Here is a 13,412-nt window from a genome sequence, read left to right as displayed (position 1 = left end):
TACCTAAGGAGAAATTGAATTGTGCATAATTAGACATTTGGCAAGATCCATATAAAGAAGTTAGGTTTAAGGTGAATGGACATTGTGTGAGTGGGCCACTGTTAGAGTGGGGAGTTGAGGCTTTAGCTCATCGAGGCGTAGACTGTAGGAGGATTTTTTCTCATTATTTACTTTTTCTTTCTTACTGTACATTTAGAGCAGTGAGATTGCCAGGTGGGATAGTGGAATACTCCTCTCGCAGGATGTGGGAAGGCAGGGAGACCTCCAATGCCCCTGATTACTATACCTGAAGGATATGCATCCAGCTGCAACTTCTAACAGACAGTGTTAAGGAGTTTGAGCTGGAACTGGATGAGCTCCAGATCACTTGGGAGGCTGAGTGATTGATAGACAGGATGAGGGAAGTAGTTATACCCAAGATGTGGAACACAGGTGACCGTCAGGAGGGAGAAAGAGAATAGGTAGCCAGTACAGAGTACCCATGTGGATGTTCCCCTCATCAGCAGGTATACGGTTTGGATACTGTTGGGTGGGGGGATGACCTACCAGAAGAAAGCAGACTCTGGCACTGAGTCTGGCTCTGTGGCTCAGAAGAGAAGAGGGAGAAGAGGCGAGCTGTAGTAATAGGAGGTTCATGGCTTAGGGAGAACGGAAAAGAGGTTCTGTGGACAAGAACGAGATTCCTGGATGGTATGTTGCCTTATGGTGCCAGGGTCATGGACATCCTGGATTGAGTCCACAGCATTCTTAAGTGGGAGGATGAGCAGCCAGAGGTCATGGTCCATGTTGGTACCAATGGGTAGGAGTGATGACGAGGTCCTGTAAAGTGAGTTCAGGACATTTAGGTGGTAAGTTAAAGGACAGGACCTCCAGGGTTGTGATCTCAGGATTACTACCTGTGCCACATGCTAGTGAGGCCAGAAACAGAAAGATCATACAGTTTAACACATGGCTAAGGAGATGGTGTAAGAGGGAGGGCTTCAGATTTTTGGATCATTGTGCTGTCTTCCAGGGAAGATGGGATGTGTACAAAAGAGATGGTTTTCACCTGAACGGGAGGAGTACTAATATCCCAGCAGAAGGTATGCTTGTGTTGCACAGGGAGGCTTTAAGCTAGAGTTGCAGGGGGATGGTAAACGGAGTGCCAGAACAGTCATTGGAGTGATTATGGAAAAGGATGTTGTTAAGCCTATGTACAAGGTCAGGAATCAAAAGGTTGAGTATGATAGGGTTAATATTCTGAGCTGTGTATATTTCGATTCAAGGAGTACGGTAGGAAAGGTGGACGACTTTGGGGCATGGATCAGTACGTGGAGTTTTGACTCTGTAGCCACTAGTGAAACCTGGTTGCAGGAGGGGCAGGACTGGCAGCTCAACATTCCAGGGTTTTGTTTTTTAAATGTGAGCAAGAGGGATTAAGGGGGGAATACTGGCATTACTAGTCAGGAAAAGCGTCATGTCATGTCAATGCTCAGTCAGGACTTGCTGTAGAGCTCATCTAGTGAAATATATGGGCAGAACTGAAGAATAAGAAAGGTATGACCACTTTAATAGGATTACATTATAAACCGCATCAGACCACGGGATTTATAGGAGCAAATAGACTGTTGCAAGAAACATAAGGTTGTCATAGTAAGTGATTTTTCCTTGCCACATATTGACTGGGGCTCCCATACTGTAAAAGGGCTGAATGGAAAAGAGTTTGCCAAATGTGTTCAGGGAAGATTCCTTCATCAGTACATAGAAATCCCAAATAGAGAGAGTGTGATACTAGATATTCCATTAGAGAATGAGACAAGGCATGTGACAGAAGTTGGTGTAGGGGAACACTTTGCATCTTGTGATCATACTGCTGTTAGTTTCAAGGCAATTATGGAAAAGGATTGGTGTGGTCCTGGAGTTGATATTCTAAATTGGAGAAAGGCCAATTTTGATGGTATCAGAGAGGATCTGGTAAATGTGGATTAGGACAGGTTGTTTTCTGGCAAAAGCATACTTGGATGATAGGTTTAAGGAACCTTGGTTTTTGAGAGATATTGAGGTCCTGGTTAAGAAAAAGAAGGAGGTGCATAGTAGGTATAAACATGTAAGAACGAATGAGATACTTGAGTATAAGAAATGCAAGAGAATGCTTAAGAAGGAAAGTAGGAGAGCTAAAAGAAGACATGAGGTTGCTCCAGCAGACAAAGTGAAGGAGAATCCCAAGGGCTTCTACAGATCTGGACCAGCTAGAAGAATGGGCTAAAAAATGGCAGATGGAGTTTAATGTAGACAAGTGTGAGATGTTTCACTTTAGAAGGACCATCCAAGGTATGTCTTATGAACTGAGCAGTAGGGCACTGAGGAGTGTGGTAGAACAGAAGGATCTGAGAATATAGATCCACAATTTCTTGAAAGTGGCATCATAAGTAGAATCAGAATCTGAATCAGGTTGAATATCACTGGTATACAGAGCCGATAAAAAGTATTCACCCTGCCCCCCCCGCCCCCCCCCCCCGGGAGTGTTCGTGTTTTATTGTTTAACAACATTGAATCACAGTGGATTTAATTTGGCTTTTTTGACACTGATCAACAGAAAATGAAATGGGTAACCCTGAGTAATTTCTAAGGTAAGGACGTGTTCGGCACAGCTTTGAGGGCAGAAGGGCCTGTATTGTGCTGTAGGTTTTCTATGTTTCTATGTAAAATGAAAACATATTTACAAAATGATCTAAATTAATTACAAATCTAAAACACAAAATAATTGATTGCATAAGTATTCACCACTTTTAATATGACACGCTAAGTCATTGGTGCAGCTAAATGGTTTTAGAAGTCACATAATTAGTTAAATGGAGATCGTTTTTGGAGATGTGTGCAGTCAAGGTGTTTCAATTGATTATAGTAAAAATACACCTGTATCTGGAAGATCCAACTGTTTGTGAGTCAGTATCCTGGCAAAAACAAAAGAACACTCCAAGCAACTTCATGAAAAGATTATTGAAAAGCATAATTCAGGAGATGGATAGAAGAACATTTCCAAGTCACTAAATATCACTTGGAGTATATTTAAGTCAATCATCAAGAAATGGAAGGAACGTGGCACAGCTGTAAATCTGCCCAGAGCAGGCCACCCTCAATAACTGAGTGACCATGCAAGAAGGGACTAATGAGGGAGGCCACAAAGAGACCTATGACAACTCTGGAGGAGGTACAAGCTTCAGTGGCTGAGATGGGAGAGACTGTGCATACAACAACTGTTGCTCAGGTGCTTCACCATTCGTAGCATTATGGGACAGTGGCAAAGAGAAAGCCACTGTTGAAAAAAATTCGCATAAAATCTCAGCTAGAGTTTGCCAGAAGGTATGTGGGAGACTCTGAAGTCAGCTGGAAGAAGTTTCTATGGTCCTATGAAACCAAAATTGAGCTTTTGGCCATCAGACTAAACGCTATGTTTGGCATGAGCCCAAAACTGTGCATCATTAAAAACACACTATCCCTACTGTGAAGTTTGGTGGCGTCTGTATCGTGCTTCACTGCAGCAGGACCTGGAAGGCTTCTGAAGATAGAAGGTAAAACGAATGCAGCAGAATACAGGGAAATGCTGGAGGAAAACCTGATGCAGTCTCCAGGAGAACGATGGCTTGGCAGAAGATTTGTTTTCCAGCAAGACCGTGACCCCAAAGCTACACAAGAATAGCTTAAAAACAACAAAGTTAATATCCTGGAATGGCCAACTCAGAGTCCAAACTTCAATCCAATTGAGAATTTGAGGCTGGACTTGAAAAGGGCTGTTCACAGACGATCCCCATGCAATCTGACAGAGCTTGAGCAGTTTTGTAAAGAAGAATATGGGAAAATTGCAGGGTCCAGATGTGCAAAGCTGATAGGGACCTATCCATACAGACAAGGCTGTAATTGCTGCCAAAGGTGCATCTATAAAATACTGACTTGAAGAGGGAGAGTAATTAAATACTGACTTGAAGGGGGTGATTAATTATGCAATCAATTATTTTGTGTTTAATAATTGAAAGAAATTTAGACCAATTTGTAGAAATTTGTTATCGCTTTGACATGAAAGAGTCTCTTCTGTTCATTAGTGTCAAAAAAAACAAATTAAATCCACTGTGATTCATTGATGTAAAACAATAAAACATGAAAACTTCCAAAGGGGGTGAGTACTTCCTTTAAGCACTATACATCGAGGTTTATTGTCCTTGCAGCAACAGTACAATGCAGTACATAATAATAGAGAAAAAATGTGCATTACAGTAAGTATATATGTATGTGCAAAAAATAAAAAAAGTTGTGAGGTTGTGTTCATGGGCTTAATGTCCACTCAGCAATCTGATGGCAAAGGAGAAGAAGCTGTTATTGCATCGTTCAGTGTGTGCCTTCAGGCTCCTGTACCTCCTTCCTGATAGTATCAATGAGAATAGGGCATGTCCTAAGAGTTGGGGTCGTAAAGAAAGCATTTGGCACATTGGCCTTCCTAAATCAATGTATTAAGTACAGGAATTGGATTGCTATGTTGAAACTGTACTGCATTTCAGTGAGGTCTAATTTGGAGTATTTTGTATTTCATCTATCACACAAGAAAGATGTACTTAACAAGATTGAAAGTGTGCAGAGAAAATTTACAAGGATGTTGCCAGGACTTGAGGACCTGAGTTATAGGGAGAGATTGAATATGTTAGAACTTTATTCTTTAGAATGTAGAAGATTAAGAGATTTGATAGAGGTATGCAAAATTATGAGGGGTATAGATAGAATAAATGCAAGCAGGCTTTTTCAACTGGTGGTGAGACTTTAACAAGAGGTCATAGGTTAAGGGTGAAAGATTAATGTTTAAGGGGAATATGAGGGTTAGCTTCTTCACTCAGAGGGTGCTGAGAGTGCAGAATGAGTCACCAATGCAAACGGTGGATGCAAGGTAAATTTCAACATTTAAGAGAAATTTGGATAGGTACATGAATGGGATGGGTATGGAGGGCTATGGTCCTGGTGCAGTTTGATGGGACTAGCTAAATTAATTGTTGGCACAGACAGACTAGAGGGGCCAAAGGGCCTGTTTCTATGCCGTGGTGTTCTGCGATCTTAGTTTCATGAAACTTATTGGGCAGAAACAGGCCATTCAACACAGTTGGTCCGTTACAATGTTTTTGTTCCACATGAGCTTCATTCAACTCAACATTATCCAAACCCGTCAAAATCCTTTGGCTGTTATGATATTGGTAAATTAAGTTGGTCTATCATTATCATGGATACTGAAGTACAGTGAAAAATTTTGTTTTGCATGCCATCAATACAATTATTTCATCTCATAAGTACATTGAGTTGGTACAAGGGAAAAGAATAACAGAATGCAGAGTGGTGTTGCAGATACAGGCAGACAATAAGCTGTGAGGCTATAGCAAGGTAGACTGAGATCGAGTCCATCATCATACCAAGGGACCATTCAGTAGACTTAAAACAATGGGGTTGAAGCAGTCCTTGAGCCTGCTGGTATATGATTTTCATCTTCTGTATCTTCTGCCAAATGGGAGAGGGGAGAAGCAAAGATGTCTAAGCTGGGTGTGGTCTTTGGTAATGTTGACTGCTTTACTGAGGCAATGAGATTGTTTGGCAGTATTGTTTAGCATCTGTTTGAATGCACAGATAACCCAAGTGATTGTGTTTATAAATCATGTTCTATCGGTTAACTTCTTATGCATTTTTTGTTTGACTTCTGTTTGTTAGAAGAAAATAAACTAACACTAAACATTATATTTCAAGGAGTTACACCCAAAGGAGGTCTGAATCTTAGCAATCAGAACTTATCACCTGATGCTAGCCTGGGTTAAATACATGCATTTAGATTTGGGAAGGTCAAACAAAGTTGTGGAATAAACTTTAAATGCGAGATACTGAGAAATAAAGTGACTTATGAGCTCAAGAGTGCAGAAAAGAGCATGACATTGTTTTGGACGCTAATCATCTGGGACATGGCCCTTCAAGATTACTATCACTAGGGAGGAGGTACTAGCATGAAGACCAACACTCAATGATTTATGAAAAGCTCCTTCCCCTCTGTCATCAGATTTATGAACAGTTTCTGAATACTACCTCATTATTTATATTTGTTTATCCTATTATTTATTTCGTAATTTATAATAATTTTCTATCTTTGCATCGTACTGCTGCCACAAACCAACAAATTTCACATCATATAAGAGTGATAAAAAATGTGTTTCTGATTCAGATTCAGAATCAGGTACAAATATTAAATACTATGAAGGCATACAGGATAATTGCCTTCAGTTGATCATATTTGAACTATATAAGACCCTAGTGAGGCTATATTTAAAATGTTTTGTATTGGCATGGACTCAATGGGCTATTGCAACAATTCTATGATTCTCGTTCAGGATGGCACTGTATAGGATGGATGTGATAGCACTGGTGAGGGTGTAAAGTAGATTTATGAAGCACCGGACTCAATTACTTTGGAAAATGTGTTAATATATGTGAGAATTTGCGTCAAGTCAGTTCACCTTTTACCCAGTGAGCACAGAGAGTATGTATGGTCTCTCCTCCTGGACTATACACGGTACTTTCTTCAAATATTTGACTTATATTGTTCTATATGATTTGAGTCCACAAGTATACCCAAGAGTCCATTCTACCCTTTCAAATACATTATGGTGCAATACCTGAGTGGTTTACTTGGCAGTGATAATTTCTTTCTTGTTATTTATTTGAAACAGGTACCATGCAGCCTAGAGTACTGGGATGAACTTCAACAAATATTTGTGGATTATCGTGAATTTAGCTTGTCAGAAAGCAAAGCGTGTGAGCTACAGCTGCCTAACGTCACATTGGCTAGTGATCAGAAGGAGCTGGTAGCTTCTGACCTGTGGAGGATAGTTCTTAATAACAATCAAGAAATTGCTGAAGAGCAGAGGTAAGAATAGAGTCTATAGCAATTCTATTGAAAGTGAGTGTTGGCTGAATGGAGAACTCTATTATTAGATTCCTGGAGACTCCAATGAAGAACAAATAGATTGATTTTGAATAATTCATAATTGACATCGAAGACCTATCTCTTTGATATTATGCTTCCTTTCTTTTAAAAAACAATTAGCTTCAAACTATGATCAAGAGGTCACACTCTGGACCTTGAGTTAAAGTCCAAGCAATGGTTGTTATCAATTATCCCGAACTTAGCTGCTGATTCTCCAAACTCAGAGCCATAGAAAGAGTCATACAGGCCTTCCAGCACAACTGGCCTGTGCTGATCAAGATGCCCATTCAAGCTACTCTACTCCTGTTTGCTCATACTTGACCCAAATTCATCTAATCCTTTCTTATCCATGGACCATTCCAGCTGTTGTTTAAAACTTGTTTTTGTGCCTGTCTCAACCACTTTCTTTGGCAGTTCATTCCATATATATACTATCAGCTAAAGACTGGAGGCCCAGAGGCAGCATATCCTGAGGTTGGAGGCCTGTCTGTGTGTGGGTGGGTGGGAGATGATTGTTAAAGTTAAAAATAACCTGTAAATAATCAGTTAACTAATTGTTTCTGTGAAAGATAAAAGGACAGTTTTATTTTTTATGGGTTGGATGAGCTCATTTTGATAAAACAATAAATTATCTGTCACATTTATTGCCAGTTTTGAATGAACTCTGTCCAATTTAAAAGATTAGAATGCTTCTTGCAAGATCCCTTCCCCATCACCTACCACCGTGATGAAAACATTCATTGTTGCTGGGGCTAATTCCTGTGTAACAGCACATAAGGAGTACCTTCTGCTGATAGACTGCAGTAGCTCAAGAAAGCTGATGACTACACCTGTAAAAGGTGCATCCAGCTGCAGCTCCTGACAAACTGAGTTAAGGAGCTGGAGCTGGAGCTGGAGCTGGAGCTGGATGAACTTCGGATCATTCGGGAGGCAGAGGCAGAAATAAACAGGAGTTACAGTGAGATAGTCACCCCTAAGAGTCAGGAGACAGGTAGCTGGGTGACTGTCAGGAGAGGGAAGGGGAATAGACAGAGCACCCCTGTGGCTGTTCCAACCAATAATAAGTGCATCGTTTTGGATACTGTTGATGGGGACGACCTATCAGGGACAAGTTGCAGTGGTTGCGTCTCTGGCGCCGAGATGGGACCCTCAAGTCAGAAGGGAAGGAGAGAAAAGAGAAGAGCAATAGTGATAGAGGATTCGATAGTTAGGGGGACAGATAAGAGGTTCTGTGAAAGAGATCGGAATCATGGATGGTCTGTTGCCTCCCTGGTGCCAAGGTCCGCGATATCTCGGATCGAGTTCTCGGTATTCTCAAGAGGGAGGATGAGCAGCCGGATGTCGTGGTCCACTTAGGGACCAATGACGTGGGTAGGAAGAGTGAGGAGGTCCTGAAAGATGAGTTTTGGGAGTTAGGCGCCAAGTTAAAGGACAGGACCTCCAGGATAGCAATCTCAGGATTGCTACCAGTGCCATGTGCAGGCGAGTTTAGAAATAGTAAGATAGTGCAGATCAACATGTGGCTGAAGACGTGGTGCAGGAAGGAGGGCTTCAGATTTATAGATAATTGGGCAGTTTTCCAGGGAAGCTGAGACCTGTTCCAGTGGGACAGTTTACATCTGAACTGGAGGGGGACAAATATTCTTGCAGGTAGGTTTGCTAGAGAGGCTCCGGTGGATTTAAACTAGATATAAGGGGGGAGGGGAACCAGAGTGTAGGAACAGATGTAGGGGAGAAGGAAGAAAAAGAAAATAGTAAAGTTGTTTGCACCGTTAGTGATAAACAGAGAGTAAGAGGTGGAAAATTTCTTAAATGCATTTATTTTAATGCTAAGAGCATTATAAGAAAGGTGGATGAGCTTAAAGCATGGATTGATACCTGGAAGTATGATGTGGTAGCTATTAGTGAAACATGGTTACAGGAGGGGTGTGATTGGCAACTAGATATTCCTGGATTTAATTGCTTCAGGTGTGATAGAATCGGAGGGACAAGAGGGGGAGGTGTTGCATTGCTTGTCAGAAAACATATTACAGCGGTGCTCTGGCAGGATAGATTAGAGGGCTCGTCTAGGGAGGCTATTTGGGTGGAATTGAGGAATGGGAAAGGTGTACTAACACTTATGGGGGTGTATTATAGACCACCAAATGGGGAGCGAGAATTGGAGGAGCAAATTTGTAAGGAGATAGCAGATATTTGTAGTAAGTACAAGGTTGTCATTAAGGGAGATTTAATTTTCCACACATAGACTGGGAGGCCCATAGTGTAAAAGGACTGGATGGTTTGGAGTTTGTAAAATGTGTGCAGGATAGTTTTTTGCAGCAATACATAGAGGAACCAACTAGAGAAGGGGCAGGGTTGGATCTCCTGTTAGCGAATGACCGAGGCTTGTGTTGGGGAGCACTTTGGGTCCAGTGATCACAATGCCATTAGTTTCAGTATAATTATGGAGATGGATAGGTATGGACCCAGGGTTGAGATTTTTGATTGGAGAAAGGCTAACTTTGGAGATACGAAAGGATTTAGAAGGAGTGGATTGGGACAATTTGTTTTATGGGAAGGATGTAATAGAGAAATGGAGGTCATTTAAGGGTGAAATCTTGAGGGTTCAGAATCTTTATGTTCCTGTTAGGTTGAAAGGAAAAGTTAAAAGTTTGAGAGAGCCATGATTTTCAAGGGATATTGGAAACTTGGTTTGGAAAAAAAGAGATATCTACAATAAATATAGGTAGCATGGAGTAAATGAGGTGCTTGAGGAATATAAAGAATGTAAAAAGAATCTTAAGAAAGAAATTAGAAAAGCTAAAAGAGGATATCAGGTTGCTTTGGCAAGTAAGGTGATAATAAATCCCAAGGATTTCTACAGTTATATTAATAGCAAAAGGATAGTGAGGGATAAAATTGGTCCCTTAGAGAATCAGAGTGAACAGCTATGTGTGGAGCCAAAAGAGATGGGGGAGATTCTGAACAATTTCTTCTCTTCGGTATTCACTAAGGAGAAGGATATTGAATTGTGTAAGATAAGGGAAACAGGTAGGGAAGTTATGGAAACTATGATGATTAAAGAAGAGGAAGTACTGGCGCTTTTAAGGAATATACAAGTGGATAAGTCTCCGGGTCCTGACAGGATATTCCCTAGGACCTTGAGGGAAGTTAGTGTGGAAATAGCAGGGGCTCTGACAGAAATATTTCAAATGTCATTAGAAATGAGGATGGTGCCGGAGGATTGGCATATTGCTCATGTTGTTCCATTGTTTAAAAAGGGTTCTAAGAGTAAACCTAGCAATTATCGGCCTGTGAGTTTGACGTCAGTGGTGGGTAAATTGATGGAAAGTATTCTTAGAGATGGTATATATAATTATCTGAATAGACAGGGTCTGATTAGGATCAGTCAACATGGATTTGTGCGTGGAAGGTCATGTTTGACAAATCTTATTGACTTTTTTGAAGAGGTTACCAGGGAAGTTGACGAGGGTAAAGTGGTGGATGTTGTCTATATGGACTTCAGTAAGGCCTTTGACAAGGTTCCACACGGAAGGTTAGTTAAGAAGGTTCAATCGTTAGGTATTAATATTGAAGTAGCAAAATGGATTCAGCAGTGGTTGGATGGGAGATGCCAGAGAGTAGTGGTGGATAACTGTTTGTCAGATTGGAGGACGGTGTCTAGTGGTGTGCCTCAGGGATTTGTACTGTGTCCAATGTTGTTTGTCATATACATTAGTGATCTGGATGATGGGGTGGTAACTTGAATGAGTAAGTATGCAGATGATACTAAGATAGGTGGAGTTGTGGATAATCAAGTAGGTTTTCAAAGCTTGCAGAGAGATTTAGGCCAATTAGAAGAGTGGGCTGAAAGATGGCAGATGGAGTTTAATTTTGAAAAATGTGAGGTGCTACATTTTGGTAGGACTAATCAAAATAGGGCATACATGGTAAATGGTAGGGCATTGAAGAATGCAGTAGAACAGAGGGATCTAGGAATAATGGTGCATAGTTCCCTGAAGGTGGAATTTCATGTGGATATGGTGGTGAAGAAAGCTTTTCGTATGCTGGCCTTCATAAATCACAGCATTGAGAATAGGAGTTGGGATGTAATGTTGAAATTGTACAAGGCATTCGTGAGGCCAAATTTGGAGTATTGTGTACAGTTTTGGTCACCGAATTATAGGAAAGATGTCAACAAAATAGAGAGAGTACAGAGAAGATTTACCAGAATGTTACCTGGGTTTCATCACCTAAGTTACAGAGAAAGGTTGAACAAGTTGGGTCTTTATTCTTTGGAACATAGAAGTTTGAGGGGAGACTTGATAGAGGTATTTAAAATTTTGAGGGGGATGGATAGATTTGACATGGATAGGCTTTTTCCATTGAGAGTGGGGGAGATTCAAACAAGAGGACATGAGTTGAGAGTTAAAGGGCAAAAGTATAGGGGTAACATGAAGGGGAGATTCTTTACTCAGAAAGTGGTAGCTGTGTGGAGCGAGCTTCCAGCAGAAGTGGTTGAGGCAGGTTCAATGTTGTTGTTTAAAGTTAAGTTGGACAACTATATGGACAGGAAAGGAATGGAGGGTTATGGGCTGAGTGCAGGTTGGTGGGACTAGGTGACAGTAAGAGTTCGGCACAGACTAGAAGGGCCAAGATGGCCTGTTTCCGTGCTGTAATTTTTATGTGGCTGTATGGTTATATCACGAAGGGTAATAAGGATTAGGGAATAGACACCAGCTTTGTCAGGTGTTACACACACCCCATGAATGATTTCCTTCAGTTAGTAATACAACCAGAATGTGAAGATGTATTACATGACTGCTGTTGGTGCAATTGACCCCAAGTTTGTGGGAGCAGGCAGCTTGCTTTGCTGTTTCATTAAACTTTCTTTTGCCTGCCATATTGAAAGTAATTTATGCAGCTATTGCTGGCTGACAATAATATAGCAGAGGCAAGGGAGAAATTGGGAACTTGGATAACAGCAGGCCTAGCTTTTCCCTGCCTAATGAGGAAAATTGAAAACAAGGAACAAAGGAGAAGGGCATAAGGAATTGGTGTAAGAGCAGTTGTAGAAATAAAAATTGGAAAATAGACTTGTAAATGGAATTATCTGATCAATGAGTGAATGAAGACAGAGATAATATAACATAGATAAAAGAATGATAAGACCAAAAGACATAGGAGTAGAATTAGTCCATTTGGCCCATTGAGTATGCTCCACCATTTCATCATCACTGATCCATTTTTCCTCTCAGTCCCAATCTCCTGCCATCTCCCCTCCTGTATTCCTTCATGGCATGACCAATCAGGAATCTATCAACCTCTTCCTTAAATATCCATAAAGTATTGGCCTCCAGAGCTGCCTTTGGCAATAAATTCCAGATTAATTATTCTCTTGATAAAGAAATTCCTCCTAATCTCTTTTCTAAAAGAACACCCCTCTATTCTGAGGCTGTGTCCTCTGGTCTTAGACACTCCCACCATAGGAACCATCCTCTCCACATCCACTCTATCAAGGCCTTTCACAATTCAATAGGTTTCAATGAGAACACCCCTCATTCTACAGAATTCCAGTGATTATAGGCCCAAGGCCATCAAACTGTCTTCATGTGACAAGCCACTTGATCCTGGAATCATTTTCGTGAACCTCTTTTGAACCATCTCCAGTTTCAGTACTTAAGTTCTAAGATAACAGGCCTAAAACTACTCGCAATTCTCCAAGTGAGGCCTCACCAGTGCTTTATAAAATCTCAACATTACATCCTTGCTTTTATATTCTAGTCCTCTTAAGATGAATGCTAACATTGCATTTGTCTTCCTCACCACAGACTCAATCTGCAAATAGACTTGTAGGGAATCCTGCACAAGGACTCCCAAATCCCTTTGTACATCAGGTTTTTTGTATTTTCTCTCTCCATTTGGAAAATAGTCAACCCTTTCACTTCTTCTACCAAAGTGCATGACCATATACTTCCTGACTCTCTATTCCATCTGCCATTTCATCAATTCCATCATCCAAACCATTGACATATAACGTAAAAAGAATCAATCCCAACACAAACCCCAGTGGTGCACCATTAGTCACTGGCAGCCAGCCAGAAAAGGCTCCCTTAATTCCCATTCTTTGCCTCCTGCAAATCAGCCACTACTTTATCAATGCTAGAATCTTTCCTTTAATGCCATGGGCTCGTAACTTGTGTGGTACCTTGTCAAAGCCTTCTGAAAATCCAAGTACAGGACATCAACTGATTCTCCTTTGTCTAACCACAGTGAAGACTGACATAAAATACTTCTTCAGTTCATCTGCTATTTTGTAGTCCCCCATTACCATCTCTGCAGCATCATTTTCAAGCAGTCCAATATCCACTCTCACCTCTCTTTTACACTTTATATATCTGAAGAAACTTTTGGTAATCTCTTTAATATTATTGACCAGCTTACTTTCATA

The 13,412-nt window shown here is 40.9% G+C and overlaps 1 protein-coding gene across 4 annotated transcripts in view; it reads left to right on the top strand.

The window, feature by feature from the left end:
* LOC134352539 (intermembrane lipid transfer protein VPS13B-like) overlaps positions 1–13,412 on the top strand; it is a 1,085,891-nt gene that overhangs the window by 952,531 nt on the left and 119,948 nt on the right. For all 4 annotated transcript variants that reach the window (XM_063059809.1, XM_063059800.1, XM_063059806.1 and 1 more), the window contains exon 40: positions 6,726–6,922. In XM_063059809.1, coding sequence (XP_062915879.1) covers positions 6,726–6,922 — 197 coding nt within the window. The remainder of the gene's footprint in view (positions 1–6,725; positions 6,923–13,412) is intronic.

This window comes from Mobula hypostoma, chromosome 1, assembly GCF_963921235.1.
Source record: "Mobula hypostoma chromosome 1, sMobHyp1.1, whole genome shotgun sequence".
In the NCBI taxonomy this organism is placed as follows: Eukaryota; Metazoa; Chordata; class Chondrichthyes; order Myliobatiformes; family Myliobatidae; genus Mobula; species Mobula hypostoma.
The sequence above is the reverse complement of the archived record's forward strand: the minus strand, read 5'-3'. Positions and strand labels throughout refer to the sequence as shown.